The sequence below is a fragment of the Drosophila obscura genome, unplaced genomic scaffold (assembly GCF_018151105.1).
Source record: "Drosophila obscura isolate BZ-5 IFL unplaced genomic scaffold, ASM1815110v1 contig_1, whole genome shotgun sequence".
NCBI lineage: Eukaryota > Metazoa > Arthropoda > Insecta > Diptera > Drosophilidae > Drosophila > Drosophila obscura.
This window is the reverse complement of record NW_024542679.1, coordinates 8992723-9012321: the sequence shown is the minus strand read 5'-3', so window position 1 is coordinate 9012321 and position 19599 is coordinate 8992723. Positions and strand designations below refer to the sequence as shown.

General features: G+C 46.1%; 5 protein-coding genes across 9 annotated transcripts; 1 reads left to right on the top strand and 4 right to left on the bottom strand.

Moving 5' to 3' along the window:
• Window positions 1-1841: 1841 nt before the first annotated feature.
• Window positions 1842-8593, bottom strand: LOC111070537 (transmembrane protein 184B). 3 transcript variants are annotated; one of them, XM_022361149.2, is made up of 8 exons: window positions 8504-8593; window positions 4870-5125; window positions 4581-4746; window positions 4261-4519; window positions 3838-4177; window positions 3679-3753; window positions 3529-3613; window positions 1842-2308 (listed from the first exon to the last, which is right to left on the bottom strand). In XM_022361149.2, the coding sequence occupies exons 2-8, from the start codon at window positions 5122-5124 to the stop codon at window positions 2046-2048; spliced, it is 1443 nt and encodes a 480-aa protein (XP_022216841.2). In that variant the 5' UTR covers window position 5125; window positions 8504-8593; the 3' UTR covers window positions 1842-2045. The 3 variants fall into 3 exon arrangements, with proteins under 3 accessions (XP_022216841.2, XP_022216842.2, XP_022216843.2); XM_022361151.2 differs by lacking the exon at window positions 1842-2308 and adding an exon at window positions 2991-3296; XM_022361150.2 differs by lacking the exon at window positions 8504-8593 and having other exon boundaries at window positions 4870-5227.
• LOC111070541 (40S ribosomal protein S6-like) lies at window positions 6432-8593 on the bottom strand. Its single transcript, XM_022361155.2, has 2 exons — window positions 8504-8593; window positions 6432-7319 (listed from the first exon to the last, which is right to left on the bottom strand). The coding sequence occupies exon 2, from the start codon at window positions 7293-7295 to the stop codon at window positions 6546-6548; it is 750 nt and encodes a 249-aa protein (XP_022216847.2). The 5' UTR covers window positions 7296-7319; window positions 8504-8593; the 3' UTR covers window positions 6432-6545.
• Window positions 8594-8811: 218 nt separating this feature from the next.
• On the top strand, window positions 8812-18166 carry LOC111070535 (mediator of RNA polymerase II transcription subunit 12). 2 transcript variants are annotated; one of them, XM_022361145.2, is made up of 4 exons: window positions 8812-9234; window positions 11408-11561; window positions 14163-14548; window positions 14818-18166. In XM_022361145.2, the coding sequence occupies exons 3-4, from the start codon at window positions 14406-14408 to the stop codon at window positions 17996-17998; spliced, it is 3324 nt and encodes a 1107-aa protein (XP_022216837.2). In that variant the 5' UTR covers window positions 8812-9234; window positions 11408-11561; window positions 14163-14405; the 3' UTR covers window positions 17999-18166. The 2 variants fall into 2 exon arrangements, with proteins under 2 accessions (XP_022216837.2, XP_022216836.2); XM_022361144.2 differs by lacking the exon at window positions 11408-11561.
• LOC111070539 (protein transport protein SEC31) lies at window positions 9568-12730 on the bottom strand. Of its 2 annotated transcripts, none has more exons than XM_041594177.1 (2): window positions 12688-12730; window positions 9568-10986 (listed from the first exon to the last, which is right to left on the bottom strand). In XM_041594177.1, the coding sequence occupies exon 2, from the start codon at window positions 10966-10968 to the stop codon at window positions 9568-9570; it is 1401 nt and encodes a 466-aa protein (XP_041450111.1). In that variant the 5' UTR covers window positions 10969-10986; window positions 12688-12730. The 2 variants fall into 2 exon arrangements, with proteins under 2 accessions (XP_041450111.1, XP_022216844.2); XM_022361152.2 differs by lacking the exon at window positions 12688-12730 and adding an exon at window positions 11726-11899.
• On the bottom strand, window positions 18014-19206 carry LOC111070540 (peroxisome biogenesis factor 10). The gene is made up of 2 exons (XM_022361153.2): window positions 18846-19206; window positions 18014-18786 (listed from the first exon to the last, which is right to left on the bottom strand). Exons 1-2 carry the CDS (start codon window positions 19116-19118, stop codon window positions 18160-18162), a joined length of 900 nt encoding a protein of 299 aa, XP_022216845.2. The 5' UTR covers window positions 19119-19206; the 3' UTR covers window positions 18014-18159.
• Window positions 19207-19599: the final 393 nt, after the last annotated feature.

Here is a 19599-nt window from a genome sequence, read left to right as displayed (position 1 = left end):
GAATCGTGGCAGCGTTTTGCCTGATTCTTTCACAAGAAAAAAATAATATTTGCATTAAACAAAATGATTACTTGACGCACTGCTTGTGCACATATTTTCGCACATTTTCTTTCACGATCAGACATTTCTATGCCAATTTTCCGCAGTCACACCCCCGCACTAGACACACACATTTTTTCCTGCACTTAAAACTTGATTTTGCCAATTTCTTTTGTAAATAACACACTACACTTCACACTAATTGCACGGCATTTTTCTAATGGTTTTGCACTATTTTCCAGGTTTTCGCGGCCCGAAACGCGGATCTGACTTGTGACATGGCAAAGGAGCAGAAGGAATATGGAAGTTTCGAGAGCGACAGAGATGCGTAGGCGGCTTAGATTCTCGCACTTTCCATGCTCTCCCCTTCTAATTGTTCGCTCATTTGACATTCGTTTCTTATCGTGCTCTCCTTCCTCTCTCTTGCTGCAAAAGGAGATCGAAAGTGTGTGTTTCTGGACACGTACGGCAACTGTTGATGGGTCGATGCAGGCGCGGGGTGAGAGCTGAAGAAACAGTTAGATACGTAGACGTAGTTCTCGCTCATTCCACGCTCTCCTGGGTGCTCGTTCCTCTCCAACTGCAAATAACGTTTTTGCACTTCTTCACCTATTCACCCTATTCCATTAGATGAACGTACAGTTTTTTGGCCACTTGTTTGCGCATGTGGAAGTGAAATAAAACTTATGATTTAATTCAATGTAAAAGTCGTGGAGAATTATAAATTGTAGTTTCATATCGATGGTGTATCCTGTAGGGATAGTATGTAGACGTTTAAGAACCGGAAACTCGACCGAAAAACGTTAGTTTCGCTTTGATTTTTCCCAATCCGCATATTGTTGGTGATCATGGATAAACATTTCAGTGTTGTAAAGGATGAGAACTGTGGCGCGAAAGCGGAAAATTCAAAATCAGGCTGCTAACTAGGCGAGAATAAACACACTACTGATGCTTCAAGCAGGTTTCCTTGCCCCATCTTTTACGTACCTGTGCAGCATTTTCAACAATTCAAAGCCCGCCAAGGAAAAAGATTTAAAAATATTATATACATAAAGTGGTTTTTAGTGTATTTTATGACATTTAATTTATTTTCATTTCATATTATTAACGAAAAAATGTACATAAAAACGTTTCTGCTTTGGTTTAATTTCACATTACTTCACTTCTCTTTTCTCACTTTCTCCCCCCCTCCACATAATTATACATAATTTGACTTTTCCTATGGTTTTCTTTGCTGGTTTTCACTGGCCCATGCACGCGCACACACACGTATTTATTTGATGAGAAGCCTGGCTATATATCAAAATACTGTTGGGACAATCCTTGGGAATTATTTGGAATATCTGTTTTTTTTGTACAGGGTAAAATTCTTTTATACATTTCTCGTGTCCGGAATGGGGATACAACACTCATTCACCTAATTAACCTCCTTCATTGCGTAGCCAACAAATTCGCTCTAAATATGTTCTTTTTTTTTTGTGTGTTTAATTATGCATTAAAAATTAGCCCTTTGCTTATAAATATATTTATTTCTTCTCATTTGTTTTTCTGGGTTTTCCCCACTCTGTATTTTGTTATTGTAGAAGCAGCCTGTAGACGGTTCGTGGTGAGACGCAAGAAGTGCAGTTTCTGTTACTATTTTTTTTATTTCTGTTCAGATTTTTCAGTTTTCAGTTTCATTTCATTTCATTTATAGCTTTATCGCTTTCACAATAATATTGTTGGACAATTTACAGAAGAGATGCTACATAAATGTATGTATGTATGGAATACAAGTACAAAAAATGCAAACACACACACGATTCGTGGTACAATCATTAATTGTCTATAGGGTTTTAATGCTCTCTCTCTCTCGGCTCTCTTGCGGTTCGTTTTTGTTTTTTTTTCGCTACTTAAGATTATTGTACAAGCAATCAAAAAATCAATTCGAATCAATGGGAATACAACAGATAAATTCAATTATAAAAATGTTCCTTGAAACTCTAAGTGTTCCCCTTTTTCGGCTTCTACTGGTACTCATCGTCGCTGCTTAGCAGCATGGTCTTCTCATTGTAGTTCTGGCTAATCGTTGCCACACGCTGTCCCCCGGGTGCAAATTTCCTTTGGTTACCCAGCGTCTTGGAGGCCAGTGGTCCACTGGCCACTGCATTGTAGCCACCGCTGGTCAGCTGCTGCTGCTGTGTCGCCTCCTGCATTGCTCCACCGCCGCCAGAGTTGGGATCATCGGGATCGTAGCTGGAGACGCGTATGCCACGCGAGTTCTTGCCACCTGAGGTCAGAGGGTGTTAGGAGCTCTTAATCATAGGCTACATATATATTTCTATGTATGTACAAGAGGAATCATTCGGAATCGAGAGAAAACATGCAGCAGGCAGGCAGGCAGTAAACAAGGCAAAAGTCAAGCTTATTTTGTACATTTATTCACTAGATATTTTATACAGTTTGATTTAAAGATTTAAACATTTACAAAGAGACAGGAATAATATAGACGAAAGCACGACAAGAGCTTAGGGTTTGAGGTCTATCACAAAAGGGGGAAAGAAAAATAAAGAAAAACTAAAAGAAATCTCTGCTGGTTGTTTTTTTTTTTTGGTATCTTTTGAGCGAAAGTTAAATGCTGCCTGAAGGGCGTGGGGTAGGTGGGGGCGAAAACGGAATCTGCTGCCATACAACAATAGTATAATAAAATCATTTGTTTAAGCATAATATTATATATAATATTTTACAATATTATAGTTGGTTTTTGTTGTTGTTTGTATGTATATCAGAAGGTCATTTATATACGTATATGCTAACATTTAAATAATTTGTTTAAAAAATGCTTAAATTTAAGAGTTTTTAAAAATTAAAAAATACAAAAAAGTACACCAGACAGGGGGGCACGAACACAAAAACAAAATAGAATGGTTAGAAGTTGGGTTGGGTTGGGGGGTATCATCCCCTAAGGCATATTCTGTTGCAGCTTTCAGCATTTGATTGTGTTTTCTTTTGTGTGTGTTTTAGTAAGTAACTAGGCCTAGTACGTATTTCTCTCTCTCTCCTCTGTCTCGCTCATCAGGCTGTAAGGCAACTGCAGTGGAGGGACATAAGCTATAAGTACAGTTTTTGTTTTCATTTCGTATTGTGTCCGTTTTTTTTAGTTTTTGTTTTTTTTTTGTTTTTTGCTAGCGAGCATCGCTAGAGTTTTGCATTTGCTTAATTTCGTATTTATTTATATATTTTTTAGAGCTTTTCGTAACGCTGCGCCGAGGTTACTTCTGCAAAAGATAAGAAAAAAACAAGAAAAAAAAGAAACAAAATAGTGAAAAAACATAACGCAAATGGAGGGAAAGAAGAATGTCAGGCAAACAAAACGAACACACAGAAAGAATGATAGATAAGATTTATAAGATATATGTATAAGAGAGCAGGCACATATAACGAGCATACACACACACACATAACGAGAATGAAAGGAGAATGCGGAGAAGGAAGGCTTCAAAAACGCACCTGAGCTGTATTGCGTGTACTGCTGATATTGCGGATGGAAATTGTGTATAGCATCTGTCATAATATCCTTGGGATTCATAGTTTCCTGGCAAGACAAGACAAGACAAAAATTTAAATTCATTTTTATTTAAAATGAGATTTAAAACCCACCTTTAGACTGCTAGAAATCGACTGCATGGTGACAGAACGTCCATGGCCATCGCTAATGCAGCTGCGTGCATATACCTAAAAACGATTAAAAGGGAAATTAAAGTTTGTTCAAGTAGAAATATTTACACGTGCTATAGCGCGTTCTATCTTATCGCTTACCTGATAGGGGAACGCATAGCGCAGCGCAATCGCAGCAAAAAGCATTTCAATGCATATGAAAAAGTTCTGATAGCCGGCCGAGACAGTGCCCGCCTCTGTGGCCACAGTGCCCGCACTGTCCACAATGGGCGAGATCACATTTGCCTTCTCCAGTATGGCCAGGCCCACGCCCTGCCAGAACGATAAAAAGATGACCGATTTGATGGTGCAGAACTTCAGCACGGGCTCGAACGGAGTCAACAGATCACGCGTGGCAAAGTAAAACAAATAGAGTCCATACAGGGCAAGCGATACGGAAATGTTGTAGATAATTGTGATGTAAATATATCCACCATCGGCACTAAAAGTTAGAGAGAGAGAGAGGAGATTAGTTATAGATATGCTTTTAGGTTTCTTTTTGTTTGATCTTGCTGGCTGACATACCTCCAATCACCATCGTGGTAGTGCCCAAAGGCCTGCAGAAATATAATGATAAATGCCACCAGCGGCTTCACCAAACAGAATTGCAATGTGGCCTGCTTGCAGAAGCGCAAGAAGCCAATCGTATAGGTTTTGCCCTTCAGGCAGCAGGTGCCATACAGGCACGAGGTCTTGATGGGTTTGCCGCGTATCTCCGACATAATATTACCCTCGCCTCCGAGGTATTCATAGCACAGCGACAAGAAGTTGTAGATGACAAAGGCTATAAATAAAAAACAAAAAAAAGATAAGCTGTGAACAGGAGGATTACAACTACTACGTACCTTCGTAACAATCTCTTACTGTGAAAAAGTATATATAGACATTATCCGAATTGAAGAACAACAAACTGATCCACGAGTATGTCGCATAAATGGGCACAATAAACAGAATGCGTACAATCCAGCGCTGCTCCTGTGGATTTGTATACCAGCGCAAATGCTGATAGATCTGTTGCAAAAGAAACAAAAGCAGAAGCAGCAGAGGCAGCAGCAGCAGCAGAGGCAGCAGCAGCAGCAGGTAAACATCAGCCAATGGTTCATCGGTATAAATTAGAAATAATAATTTCGTTACCTGTTGACAGGTGATGAATAGTGCGGCCCATACACACACACCAGCTAGCACCTGGGCGGTCTTCGTTTGCAGGAATATGCCATCGCCCACATGGAGCAGTGGCTCGAGGGGCGCACTCATTGGATCCTTCACTTGGACAACGTAATTGGTATTGGGTTTCACTGTTGTTGGTGTTGTCACTGTTGCGTTGCTAGCAGCTAAGCTGCTGCTGGCATTTAGAGCCGCCTCAATGAGACTGGCGGCGGTTGTGCTCATGCTTGAAAATACACAGAGACGAAAGATTATTATTATTATTGTTGTGGGTGGTGGTTGGGTTGGATTATCCAGATAAATTAAATCTAAAATAAACTCGAAATATGAAATTAGGACTAGGCAGATTAGACAGCTAACGCAACGGCGGGCGCGCAACTGTTTACATTCTCGTTTCGACTTTCACACACGAACATCGCCGACTGCGGCGGGGTGGGCTGTGGCTGTGTGGCAGGCACGCCATGGCAACCATCAAGAGAACTTGCAACAATGTTTTGTGGACAAGAATTGGGTCAACAGCAGAAAAACGAAATGGAATGGAGAAATGTGGAGCAGAAAAGCAAACAGTGGCAGCCACAGAAGAACAAGCAGGAAACGAGTGGTTGGGTTGTGTTGGGTTGGGGACGCCTCGCATTAGATCATCACGCAACGCAATCCAATATTCATAATGGACTTTGGGACGCGCCGCACAAGAGTTATGCCACCTGTCTCAGGGTCACTCCTATGCGCTCTTTATATTGATTGGCACACACCACCATATCATGTATCATTTGCTGGTTAAAACAATCAATAAACGAGTGGGGTAATAAACAATATATGCACTATATATTCGCTCTTGAAACATCGATGTACTCTGCAAGTGGCAGGCTCTTTCAGCCGGAATCTTTGGGTGGGAGTCGAGTGTTATACATACATAAATATGGTCCGGGAGATAGCAAGATCACTGCGAAGCTAATGAGGCGTACAAAAATAGCATCAGAGTCCATTAAAATTGATTGCAATGTTGCAGAAGAGCAGAAAAACGAAACACTTTAAATGCCACATGGCGGATTGCAAACATAAACATAATAGTGCTGGTAAACATCACAAATAACAATATAGAACATTTTTACTAGATAATAAACATCTAGAAATAGCTGTAAAATTAACAATTCCATCATGGTTCAGAGGTAAAAGTGTCGAAAACACACATGAAATTAAATAAATTCTACTAAAAGAAACCAAAACCAATTTTTCAGTGTTGAAAAGCGTCAGAAAAACGGAAGAAAAAGTTTCCACATATTTATAGAATGGTAAATGGCTTAAATTTGATGCAACGACAGCATAGATAGCCATGCAGAATGGTCGGGATAAGGAGAAAGGAACAAAGCCCTAAAAAACTAATTTTAAGCCATGCCACGTGGCGGAAACGCCGAAAATTAGTGTGGATAAACGCTGACAGTAGCCAGTGTTACACAGCTTAAAAGCTTAAAGCACGTGGTCAGACATGAAAAACTACAAAAAACAATACGAGACTACAAGAAACTCAAAACTACCAAACATAAACAGCTTTTTATTAATTTAGGGTCTCCTTCTTTGAGACATAGAGCTGATTAGATTGTTGAGAGATCAATGCGAGATTCCGAATGGGACATAATCCACCGGATCTAAGCTGAAGCCGACGAACCGCAGGAAGAGTGGGAACGGCGCAGGGATATCGAACGACGACGCTTCTCCGACTGGCGCTGAGCCTTCGACTGCTTCTTGCGCATGGCCAGCAGTTGGGCATACTCGGCGGCCATGGCCCGCTCGTTGACCTTGCGCTTCTTGCGCTCGGCCATGACGTGGCGACGACGCTGCAGCCTAACGGGCGTGATCAGACGCTGGATCTTGGGGGCCTTGGTGGTGGCCTTCTTCTCCCCCTTGGCCGGCAGCTGGCGACGCACCACATAGCGACGAACATCATCATCCTTGGACAGATTGAACAGCTTGCGAATCTTGTTGGCACGCTTGGGACCCAGAACACGTGGATAGCTAATGTCCGTGAGCCCAGGAATGTCGTTTTCTCCCTTGGTGACAATCACCAGAGCCAGCACCGAGATGTTAGCGTTGACGATGCAGCCACGCACCGACTTGCGCTTGCGCTCGCCATCGCGACGTGCACGATAGCACGGCTGGCCATCCTTCAGCAGCAGACGAACACGCTGGGGGCTCAAAACGCCCTGCATCATGGGGAAGCCCTGCTTGTCGTTGCCCCCAGCGATGCGAAGTACATAGCCCTTCCATTCGATGCCCAGGGGATCGGCCTGAATCAAAGCGCCCATGCGCTTGTCGTAGAAAATGCGCACCTTGTGCTCGTCGTTCACCACAAAGAGCTTCTGGGTGCCTGTCACCGGATACGAAATGTTCAACTTCATCTTGATTTAAGCTTTTTCTTGATGCTGAATTATGGGAAAAGAGCAGAGTAGATGCGGTGAAAACTTGTTCTTAAATTTTCTTCGAGAAATGATGTGACGCAGGAAAAGGTTTGATCAACACTGGTTTCTACATAGGAACTGCTGGTACTACTCAGCACTGGTTATGTTACTGTTACTGTTAATTAGTATGTACTGTTATAAGGATTAAAGTTGTTTTCTGCTGATTTGTTTACTGGATTTCTACAGGGAATTTAACTAAAGTACCCACACCCAACGATGGTATCTACAGGGAATACAGGGTTTTAACAATATACGTAAAAAATCACTTAAATTGCTACTCCAGATAACGCGTACATAAGTCACGGACATGAGTCACGAAACGCGGGCCAACGTTGAACCTCAAAGCCCCAAACCGATGATGATGATGATGATGGGTATTCGGGCGAGCACACAAAAGGCGATAAACGAACGAATTTGCGTACAAATCTCGCGACACTCGAGGCCACAGAAGCCACCACTGCACTGCACAAAAGCAGAACCAACAACAAGTTGCTGCCGTCGAAGATACACAGAAATTGGCAGTTGGGAAGAGGAGTCCACCAGAGTCTACACAGCCCAAAAAGGGGGAGGGAAGAGAAAGAAAGACAAAAACAGACAGAGTTGCATAAATTTAATAATGCGAAAGGGAGGAGAAGTTGAAAGAAGTTGAAAAATCAGTCAGTGTTAATTACATATTTGTACAGCTGTGAAGAGAGTGGGTGGAGGGGCAGAGAGTGGGTCTTGTATGGCTTCAGCTTCTGCTTCAGCGCCACTTAAATTGATTTTCGAGCTGCTGTCAAAATATTGGTAAAACGAACACTCCAAATGCCAGCCATATGCGACCTTTGTGAGAGAGTCTCCCGAAGAGGAGCTTATCAACCCCCCTATACACACACACACGCACACGGACACAGCTCGGTGGCTGCCACAGATACACCACCTGTCTTATCAATGCGAAAATTATTATAAATAAAAACCCACACTCTGAATCTCTGGGAACTGAAGCCCGTTTCTGTAATTTCGTCATCGAAATTGGTTATTTTTACCAAAAATAAAAAAAAACCTGACATTTCAGGGAAAACAACTTTTTCACACACTCACACGAACACACACACACACACCGGAACTGTTGTTTGCACAGCAGCAAAAATTAATTACATTTACTTTACCTTTTTCACAAAACAACTCTCCACGATTGGCGCTGGCGCTTGACTTTTTCCAGTGCAAAAATTCCTTTTAATTTTCGCTTTTCCTCAGTTTGTGCGTGCACCACTCTTTCTATCGCAATTCTCGGGGTTTTTTTTTGCGCGTCGCCCACTGACGTCGACGTTTATGTGTGTACGGACTGCGTCTGGAAGAGCGTTCGTTGTGCCAGAAAAACGAAAGCGAAAACCAAGGCAAATACTTAATACGTGATTAGTGCACTCTTTGCAAGGTCTTAACACTGTCTTTTTTTAATTATTTATGCAGCTCAATGTGAAAACATTTGATGAAAGCAAAATAAATGGAGATTACGCACGATATGCATTAGAGGCTGCAAAACCATCGATCGCAGTATCGATGGCTCACTATCGAACGCTGATCGCCTATCGCAAAAATATACCGCAGCCATTTTTGCAACTCTGTGTATCGGCAAGTAGAATATAGAATAGACATCGATATATATTAAGCATCCCTAGCAGATACTCTCGTGGCCGCCATGTTTTTTCTGTCATATTCAGCAATTACAGCATTTTAATTTTGTTTGCTGTGGGAAATTCTCGACTTTCACATTGAACTAAGCAATAGAAATTAACCGAATAAATATATAGCGATTGCAGCAAAACCGAACCCTACCTGTCTTTGTGCATTGGCCCCTCGAATAAGTTGCGTATTTGTATGGTTTCCATTTTGGTGTGAGGTGAGTAAAAGTTCATTGAATAAATCGTGCGTACACTCGTACGGCGCCCGACCCACAGCAGGGGCGCAGCACCCCAACGACCCTGGCGACCAATATCTGTGACGCCTGATCTCTCCAGCAAGCAAAACAGTTCAATAAGTGAAAGAAAACCAAAAAAATCCACACAAGTGAAATGTAGGGAAAAATGCGTGGCCAGCAGGCCCCGCGCTATTGATTTTTTTTTTTCATTCTGGCATAGTACAAATGTGTTTGTTGTGTTTATTAGGAAACTCTCTTGATGCTTAAGCTAAGGTACAGTTCGTAGACCCGAATATATGTATATGTAGTCTGTGCTCAATACTTCAGGCCACGCGATCGCAGCGTGTTCGGACCGCCACTGCCACCGCCGCCGCCTCCGCCTCCAAAGATGCCAGAGCGGAAGCTGGGCGCCTGCTGGGGCGTCGAGCCTAACGGTGGCAACGGTGAGACTGGTCCCCGATTGATGCCCAGCCCATTGTTGCGCAGCCTGGGCGCCACATATGGCCGCTGGCTGGTGGAGATCCCATTGCCGACAGCCGGAAGAGGCGGCAGTATTCCGCCATTTGGCTGCTGTGGCTGCGGTTGCGGCTGTTGCTGGAAAGGAGGCTGCTGCGCCTGGGCCTGTGGAGGAGGATTGCCCACGGGCGGCACAATCGAGTTGACCGAGGAGTAATTGGGCGGCTGTTGAGGCTGCGGCTGCGGCTGCGGCTGCGGCTGCTGTCCCTGCGTCTGCGCCGGAGCCAGTGGCGGAATCTGAGTTTTCTTCGTGATCGACGGCGCCAAGTAGGGATGATTGCCGCCTCCAGTGCCGCTGCTATTGCTCTGCGGTATGTCGTAGGTGCGTCCCGAGGGCGTCGTCACCTGATAGCTATTGCCCGCAGGCGGGGCACCGCATGGCTTGGCGTAATCATAGCCATTGGGCACCGCCTGGACATAGTTGTCAAAGTACTGCGTCACCTGGTGCATGGGCGTCGAGTAGTTGACGGCAATTAGGGACTCGCGTGTCTTCAGGCGACTCTCCATGGAGGCGCGTGCCTGGGCCGCCTGCAGACGTAGGATATTCGCCTGCTTAATGTGTGGCAGCAGCTCGGCATCGCCCTTGATCTTCTCCACCACTGCCTCATCGCTGTCAATGTTGCTGGTGCTACCGCTGCTACTGCTACTGCTACCGCTGCCACTGCCACTGCCACTGCTCTCGCTGTGCTCACTGATGGCCTTCGTGGTGGTCGTCTCCTCTACGGGCTTGGGCTTTGGTTTTGGCTTGGGTTTGGCCTCCGCATCCTGTGCCTTCTTCGGCTCGTCGGGCTTCTTCTTGCGATTCACAAACTCAAACAAATCGTCTATATCGGGTACATCGGGCAGGGCCCCATAGGAGTCAAAGTTATCGCGAAATGCACTCGCCCAATCCTCGTTCTGATGCAGTGACGGATCGATGGCCAGCTTCTGCTGCTGCTGCTGCTTCTGCACTCCTCCGCCGACGCCACCCAAATTCTTGATCACGGTGATGGTCTTGACGCGTGTCCCCTCCTTGGAGTCAATATTGGTCGCCGCATAGCTCAAGCTAAGGTCCCGCTTTGCCGGCTGCGGATGCTCCAGCTCCCCCATATTGCCGCCTGCCATCTGCTGCTGCTGCTGCGATAGTGTGTGCGGGTATTTAATGCTGATTATGGTGGTTCCATGGACGCCAACAAGCATTAAAAGGCCCAAAGCGGCCATTGTCTGAAAGCAGGGAACCTGTACGATCATTATTTATGAGTTATTCGATATGACAGAATCTTTGTTTGAATCGATCTTTGGGTTTAGTAAGGCCCTAGAGAGATTTGGGGTTTTTGGGATTTTAGCTTTGAGCCTCTAACGTTTCTATAGTTTTTTTTTGCAGTCCTTAGGACCTTTTATGATTGTGGGATAATAAAATAGTGAAAATATATAAAGGAATTGTAGCTTATGAAGCGGAAATCAGTTCAGTTGAAGCATTATACATATATATGTCTTTATTTTGTACTCATGCGCATAGATCTCTGGGTTAGTAAGGCCCTTGAGTGGTTCCACAAACATTATAGTCTCCCATCGGATATTTGTAATTTTATTTTAATTTATTTCTCATCTTTCTCATGTAAATTTCATATAAACTTTTTTTTTTAATTGTGTATTACAGAGAAGAAAAGATATAAAAGATAACGAGAGTGTGGAATATATATATATATATATATATATATGTGTGTATAAAGATCTGTATGATTGATTTCGGCGGACATTTATTGTAAGAACTGAAGATTAAGTTGTGCAAATCGAATAGGAAATATCAAACAGTAAGTTTTGCCATTCACTAATCCCAAAAACATTCGTTTCAAGTGCTTAAAGGATCGCCTCGAACAGCAGGTGGGAGTGGGGAGGGTAAATCACAGATTGATCGAACACACAGTCCACATAGTTTGAGTTCACACACATAGATCGTCGATCAATCATCACTCACTGTGGGGATTGTCATTGCTTTAAACCTCAACGATGCATGCGATCGATCAATCGATGCTATCTACGATTCAATCAATCACAGATCACTGATCACTGAGCTACTGGCGTTGGCGATGGCGATGACGATCACGATGACCAGATGATTAACATCGACTTCGACGGAGACGGTTACGCGGTCAATTCGTTGTTGTTACTGCCAGGCCACATGGCCAACAATGCTTTTTATATAGCCAAGCGGAAGGAGTTGCCGCTGTCGTGTGTGAGTGTGAAGTGAAGTTTTTGGGTTTCCTGAAGCGCCGCCGCCGCCGTCGCCGCTAATAGACGACAGCAGCAGCAGCACCAGCAGCAGCTCCCCCGACTCTTAATGTCTTTGACATCGAAACACTGACAAACCGATCGGAACGGATCGGATCAGCGCTCCTCCTGCCTCCAGCCTGCTGGCTGGATGTCAGTCTGTCTCTGCTGGCTCTGTGTTTGTGTGTTTGAGTCGATCGAGTATCGACTATTGAGTTGCAATTGAATTGAAGCTGCATAATCGCTTTGCCATAACAACGTTAGCCGGTTTTTTCGTGGCATTTCTTTTTCGGGAAAGCCGTTTGCATGGCGTCCCCCCGTTCAGCTAATTGAATGGCGTCTCTTAATGAGGAAATTGAAGCCGCCTAATGATCATGGATTGAATGGTGCATCCATGCCAGCTCAGTGTCCATTTTAATGGGGGGGTGGGGAGTACCAATAGGTAGGGACAACTACAATCCTTCCTCACGTGTTTTTGTGGAAGATCATGTGCGAAGGTCACCCGCCGTCTCCTGGGTAAGTGAGCCACCGACCCATTCAGATCTTTCTCGAGTGGAGTTTTTTGTTTTTTTTTGTTTGTTTTTGGTTGCCTGGGAAAAACGACTCCGCAGCTGATTAGAAAAACTGGTCTCGTCTTATGCAATACCCTAAACAGACACCTGTACGTACCGTAGATTGTCATGAGAAAATGCGAGTTCAGGCTCGAATGGTGTATCCCGAAAAGTGTGCGAGCGAATATAAATATCCAGCGATAAATATCAGTAGCCAAGAGGCTTTTCCCAGCCAGGAAGTCCTCCTCAGTAGCCACAAACAAACATTTGCTTATGTCGGAAACGCAGAATTGCATCAAATTGTTCATCGAGAGGTAGAGAGATCTGTATGGGAGCTCTGAGATCCTGGAGGGTATTCTTTAAGCTGTTCGAGGCATATAGATATCTACAGACGCTTTGAATGGTTGGAAATGGTATTCAAAGAATCGAATAAAATATAATTTGGCTTTGAATGAAAGTTGAAGGTTCTAAATCCAAGAAAAAGATTAAATATCTAATATTTGTATGCTATAAATAGAAGGAAATATATTTAAGCTTACCTCTGGCCTGATGCTTTGAATAAGGGGCAAAGAATGGTTTGAGATGCGGCAGTTGTTCAAGTTATACTCCATAAAATGTCAATCAACGAACTTACTGAAATATAGAGCTGGAAAAACCTTGTTTCTGCCATGACATTTGGTTCCCATTTGGTTCCCGAACGTAATATGGAAATAGACTTAAGACGCGCAGATTTTTAAATCTGAAACAGCCAAAAATGATTTTACTGCCTGACGCTATAATTTAAGAGAAATTAATAATAATACAATATTTTGCTAAAATTATTTCCAGTAGCAAAAGGAATTTAATGTGTAAAGAAAAGCTCTACTAATGGATGATTCTTAAGAGACACAAAAGTCTACATTTGTATTGAAAAACTTTCAAGGATTTGATAGATCATTTACATTTTATTTGAAACTAGCAGACCCGCGCGCTTTGAAATTAAATTTATTTATAGAAGAGTACAAATTGGTTTGTGCAAACCATGCCACAGTATCTGGCTATCATTTAAAACAAAAACAGCCCCCAATTTGTTGCACGCGTTGCGGAGATAGCCGCTTACACACCGATTTTTTTCTACGAATTTATAGTATAGAAGATTTTATTGCCTGGCGCTAGAATTTAATGGGACAATTTTTGGGGATGGAATGTATTAGGTGTGCTCTATTCTGGAATATGGTAATTAAACAAATGATCTGTGGATGCCCGATTTGTGCTGTAAAATTGGTAATAAACATTTATCAATTCCGATCTTGCGCATTAAATTTCGCATATAAGCTTCAAGAGATCGAGATAAATTTTAGGCTGAAAAATAAATTGCTTAAGCGAAATGTCTGCTGAAATATGTATCTTTCGGATTTTACAGTGGTCTGTGAATGCTAATACAACAAATCATTAAATCTAAATATAAGAAAAAATATGCGAAACGTTTTTTGTCGAGGCACACGTGGGCTTAGCACTACGATTGATTATTAATATTGAAGCTAGCAAAAGTTGCTCTAACTTTTTCAATTTTTGTTGCCACAAAACCCAAATTGTCTCTCATTCTTCTTGCAGATCCCCAAGCAGCTGCTGATTATTGAAAAGGATCGGGCAGACACCCGCCCAATGAGCAGCTGAAGCTATTATCCAGCAGTGCGATCAATCGATGGAGCTGGAATATCTGAGAGAACAGTCAGCGAAGAAGGATCATTGATAGTCGGATGGGATCAGAGATACATGCGTCATCTCTGTGCCTGTCTAGCTCTCAGTGAAAAGAAAGAAATAAATTGCAAATTGCAGGCTAATTGATTCATCAAGATGAGTGTGATTATTCGGTTACAAAATCTGCCGTGGACGGCAAATGCCCGCGACATACGAAATTTCTTCACGGGCCTCTCGATACCAGAGGGCGGTGTCCACATAATTGGAGGCGAAATGGGCGATGCTTTCATCGCTTTCAGGTAGTTAGCCCAAACAAACAAAAAACAAAAACAAAACAAAAACCACAAATCTAGCCCATTAAGTAGATATATAAGTAGAACGGAGGCGCATGCTCCTGGGGGGGTTTTCCAGTGCCGCCTCTGCCTCTGCCTCTCTCTCTCTCTCTCTCCATACCATACAAAAAACCGAAAATTCTTTGAGAATTCCTAGAGCCTCATTTGTTGCTTCTCTTTCTCCCTTTCTCTCTCTCTCTTCTTTTTATACCCGCCAACAAAACAACAAACTTTAGCACCGATGAGGATGCCCGCTGCGCCATGCTGAAGGATCGCGAGAAACTTATGGAGATCCAGGTGCGCCTGCTGCTTTCATCGCGCGCCGAAATGCAAAAGGTCATCGAGACGGCACGCACACCCGCACCAGTCGTTGCACCGGCACCAGTGCCTGTGCCCGTACCCGTGCCCATGCCAGTGCCCGTGGCAGCGCCACAGCCACCGATCATTGGTGGCCTTAACAGTTTCCTGAGCCAAAGCCAGAGCAAGGCTGGGGTGCCCTCTTTTCTGGCCTATCAGCAGCAGGCCGGCATTGTGCTAGCGGAGGTGACAGGCGGCAGCCAGCATCGCCGCCAGAGCCGCAGTCGTAGTCGCAGTCGATCCTCCAGCTCTGAGGACAGTGATCGTGAGCTGCGCGACCGAGAACGTGAAAGGGAGCTTGAACGCGAACGCGATCGGGAGCGTGATCGTGCGATCCGTAAGCGTCGCTTAGAGCGTGGCGATAGCAGTGAGCGCGAGCTGAAGCTCCAATCCAGCGGCGTGAGTGCTGCTGCTGCTGGTGGTCTGTCGCCGTGGGCCAATCCGCCGCAGACTAATGCCGCCCTCAGTCTTCCGGGACTGGGTAGTCTTCCGGGCATGAGCATAGGAATGGGTCTCGGCCTCGGTCTGGGTCTGGGCGTGCCGCCCGTTCTGCCCTCGCTGCAGAACTATACGACCAGCAATACCGCCAATAACTACAACATGACCAATGCCAATGGTCCGGCAGCACCAGCATCAGCACCAGCGCCAGCGCCGCCACTGGCTCCCGATGCACACAAACTGATAGCCGCTCTGCAGGCGGCAGCCAGGGCAGGGTCCAACAGCCCTGCCCAAATGGAGGGACAGCAACAACAGGTGCAACAGGTGCAGCGGCAGGCGGTGCAGGTGCAGGCGCAGGAGCAGCCCGTTGCGTTTGCCAGTGTCAATCCGTATGCCCAGATCTATCCGCAGTTATTTCAGCAGCAGCAACAGGTGCTACTCCAGCAGCAGACGGCAGCGAAGCTCTCGCCCTCCATGGGTGGTTCGCCAGGTGGCGGAGGGGGCGGCGGCAGTCACAGTCCTCGAGGCGGCGGCGGTGGCGGTGGCATGTCCTCGGCGGTGGCCGACACCTGCTATGTGAAGATCAGTGGCATGTGCCAGAGCACCTCCTACAGTGATCTGCGCAAGTATTTCCAGGGTCTGTATATACCGCACAATGGCATCAAAATCATGACGGTGAATGGCAGTCGCACTGGAGTGGCCTACATTGAGTTCTCGCGGGTGTCCAGTGCCCAGAAGGCGTTGCAGCGCCACAACACCATGTTCCGCGATCGCCTGGTGCAGATTGTGCCCATCGGGGATGCGGAATTCGAGCAGGCCGATGAGTATTCGCATCGCAATCAGCAGCACCAGCAACAGCAGCAGCAGCAGCAGCTGCCACAAGATGTCCTCGCTCGCAATGCCAGCAGCGATCGAGGTGGCGGTGGTGGCATTCCCAGCTTTAATGTCCTGTATTTGGAGGATTTGCCGCAGTTGACCACCGAGCAGGACATCATGAAGATGTTCTCCGCCACCTGCACCATTGTGGATATCCTACTGGCGCCGAGTCCCAACAATCGACGCGAATTTGTGGCCTTTGTGCTGTTTGCACGTGAGACGGAGGCATTGTCGGCCCTCGAGGATCAATCGCGGCACTACATTGGCTTCCGGCAGCTGCGTGTGCGCCCCAGCAGCCAGGCGGAGATGATGCAGGCCAAGGAGAAGCAGCGACGGGCCAATGAGCAGCTACTGAAGGAAGAGGCCGACCAGCGGGAGGAACTGCTCAAGGATCAGAAGAGGCGACAGCAGGCGCAAGCGCAGCTCCTGCTGCAACAACAACAACAACAACAGCAGCAGCAGCAGCGCGAGGAGATGGCCATGCAGGCGAGGTTCAACAGTGATCCGCGGCGACGCAATGCGGATGACAATCCAAATCGGGACCAGCAGCAACAACAACAACAACAACTACAGCTGCTGCAGCAGCAGCAGCAGCAGAATCAAATGCAACCGTTTGGCAACACTGGTCCAATGCCTAACGGTATAATGCCGTTTGTCGTCCAACAGCAGCTGCAGCAATTGCAGCAACAAAATAATGGCGGTGGCGGTGGCCCACAAAATTTTCCATTCAACAATAACAATAACAACAACAATATGGATAATCAAAATCGAAACCAGAACCACAATGGCGGAGGACCAATCATGGAGCAATCGATTAATCGAAACCACAACGGTGGCGGTCCCTTTGGCGGCGGCATGTCCATGCCCCACAACCAGAACGAGGTAGTGCGTCCTCCACGCCAGGAGGATAATTTCGTGCGTGTTCACAACTGTGAGTATGCCACAAGGGTCAACGATCTGGGGGAACTCTTCTCGCTGGAGAATCTGCGCATCGAACATATCGAAATGCTGATTAACGATCGCAACCAGAGCACGGGTGAGTTTATAATCGAATTTGGGGATGGCTCCGATGCCAAGCAGGCCATTAGGGAGTTCCACAATCGGAGATTCCGTGGCCGTGGCCTGCGGGTGTTGGCCATCACGCCGCAGGAGATTGCCGATCGCATGAACAAGCCGTTTATGGACTATTTGCCGGGTGGCAATGGGCCACGCCAGAGCGACAATGGTGGCACCGGCGTGCCGGCGGGTGCACCGCCCCCGTCCAGGCGTCGTCCCAGTCGCTTCGACAACAACAACCAACAGCAACAACAACAGCAGCAGCAGCAGCAAGTGCCACCGGAGCGAGAGCGACAGCGGCAGGAGGATGAGGATAGCAACAGCTCACAAAAGCAGCATTTCAATCCGTTCGCCAGGCCAGATCCGCCCGTCAACCCAAGCGGAAGTCTGTCGCCACCGTTGAATGTGTCCAACAGCAGCAGCTCCTCGATACCCGACAAATTCAATCGTCCCGGCTGTGTGGTGGCCATGCGCAATGTACCCTTCAAGGCTGAACTAAAGGACATTCTACGCTTCTTCAGTGACTACAAGCTCAGTCCCGATGATATTATTCGGCGCTTCAACGACGACGGAAAGCCCACGGGAGACACCAGGGTGGCCTTCGAGTCACCAGCGGAGGCGCGGTCAGCGTACGAGTCGCGGCGTCGCAAGCAGATCTTCAGCCGCACTGTTAATCTAGATATTATATAGACTTATATAGTTGACTGTTGGGTTTATCTAGTGTAATGAATGTAAATACAAATATATAATATTTAGGCATTAAACAGATTTAGGACGCACCCCAATCCTCCACATAAGTTGTGTATATACATAGAAACAGTTTTAAATAAAATCGAAACACACAATTAATCCTAGGCGTAATTCTGTAGTTGTATCACTTGCGACTTCTTCAGGGACTCGCGGCACAGCGGACACTCGTCGCGCTCCTCCAGCCACTCTAGAATGCAGCCCCAGCAGAAGATGTGGCCGCATGGCGTCAGGCTGCAGCTGGTGCGCGGCTCCAGGCAGAGTATGCACTGGGGAGCAACGCAATCCGATGACTGGACAACCGATGCGCGCTGAAGGAAACGTTTGGCCGTGTGCTTCAGGGAATCCAGCTGCTGTCGCTTGTGCTCCCGCCAGGCGTCCAAGCTGTTGATGGCCAGGGAGACGGTCACCTGCAGGAATGTGATGACGCCCAGTATCTTGTAGCCGTACAGCGAGAACTCTGGCTGCAGCCAGTGGCGGATGAGCACGTAGTTGATGGCAGTGGTGCGCTTGGACAGCTGGTACTTGCTGGCATTCAGGTAAAAGAGCGACTTGTGCAGGGCCTTCACATAGCTGGGCGACTGTTTCAGGCGATGGATGAGTCTCTTCAGCTGCTGCTTGGCCTCGGGCCGTATCTCCTCGTGACCGGCTATGTACAGGTCCAGCTTTTGCAGTAATCGCTGGAACAGGGCATCCCCACCAAACTCTAGGACAATGGCAAGTAGTTGCATCTGGAAAGGAACATTATCAGCCAATAGCTTGCATAATTAAAGTAAATTTCGAGACTTGCCAGTCGACTGGGTATCTGCTTGTAGTTGCCATCCACCTGTATGATGCCCGTGTACTCCTCGCCCAGCGTCTGAAGATTGTTCACCGAGGAGAATCCATGATAGCTGAGCTCCGCCAGCAGTTTGCACATCTGATTGAATTTAATCCAATTTCGCGGCCCAGTGAGCCGCAGGACATCCGAGAATTCCTCGGCCAGCTCGTTCGTATATCGAGCATCCTTCTGCACGGATCGCACGATTTCCGGCTGCCTGGCACGGGCATTTCGAAAGTCCATTGTTCTTGTGGGTTATCTTATTTGGAATGTTTCTATTGGTTTCAACATCGTTTTAGCAGCGGACGATCAAAGTGCAAAATAACGTAAACACAGCTGTTCTTGTTGTCATCGAATGCTATCGAATATGGGCGTATGACATTAGACTTGTCCAACACTGCACAGACACAGACGCCTGCAGACTGCAGTGCGAGCGAAAGAAGTACATATATGGTTTATATTGGATTTGTAGTGGATCTGGGTGGCATGGCCTTCATCTTTCAGACTGGACCATACGGAATGTCTCACCTTATCTTCATATACTTTGGCGGTGTTTCCGATCCACGTATAAGATGCTAAAGCAGTGCACTCTTTGTTTTTGCTGAGTTAAGCAGTTTACACAATACTGCTTTGGTCATGATGGACTGTCATGTCACCGTTTCCAAATGCAAAAAATTAACCGGAACGCCGCTTGTGGCTACAATGTACAATGGCTACCACACAG

What these genes read in the sequence shown, in the direction of transcription:
- LOC111070537 (XM_022361149.2), bottom strand. Translation starts at nt 5,124, where the DNA reads ATGAGCACAACCGCCGCCAGTCTCATTGAGGCGGCTCTAAATGCCAGC. An exon ending in TACCACGATGGTGATTGGAG is followed by an intron (nt 4,178 to 4,260) that starts GTATGTCAGCCA and finishes TCTAACTTTTAG; the next exon opens with TGCCGATGGTGGATATATTT. An exon ending in CGATTTCTAGCAGTCTAAAG is followed by an intron (nt 3,614 to 3,678) that starts GTGGGTTTTAAA and finishes TTGTCTTGCCAG; the next exon opens with GAAACTATGAATCCCAAGGA.
- LOC111070541 (XM_022361155.2), bottom strand. Translation starts at nt 7,295, where the DNA reads ATGAAGTTGAACATTTCGTATCCGGTGACAGGCACCCAGAAGCTCTTT.
- LOC111070535 (XM_022361144.2), top strand. Translation starts at nt 14,406, where the DNA reads ATGAGTGTGATTATTCGGTTACAAAATCTGCCGTGGACGGCAAATGCC. An exon ending in GATGCTTTCATCGCTTTCAG is followed by an intron (nt 14,549 to 14,817) that starts GTAGTTAGCCCA and finishes AACAAACTTTAG; the next exon opens with CACCGATGAGGATGCCCGCT.
- LOC111070540 (XM_022361153.2), bottom strand. Translation starts at nt 19,118, where the DNA reads ATGGACTTTCGAAATGCCCGTGCCAGGCAGCCGGAAATCGTGCGATCC. An exon ending in AGCAGATACCCAGTCGACTG is followed by an intron (nt 18,787 to 18,845) that starts GCAAGTCTCGAA and finishes GTTCCTTTCCAG; the next exon opens with ATGCAACTACTTGCCATTGT.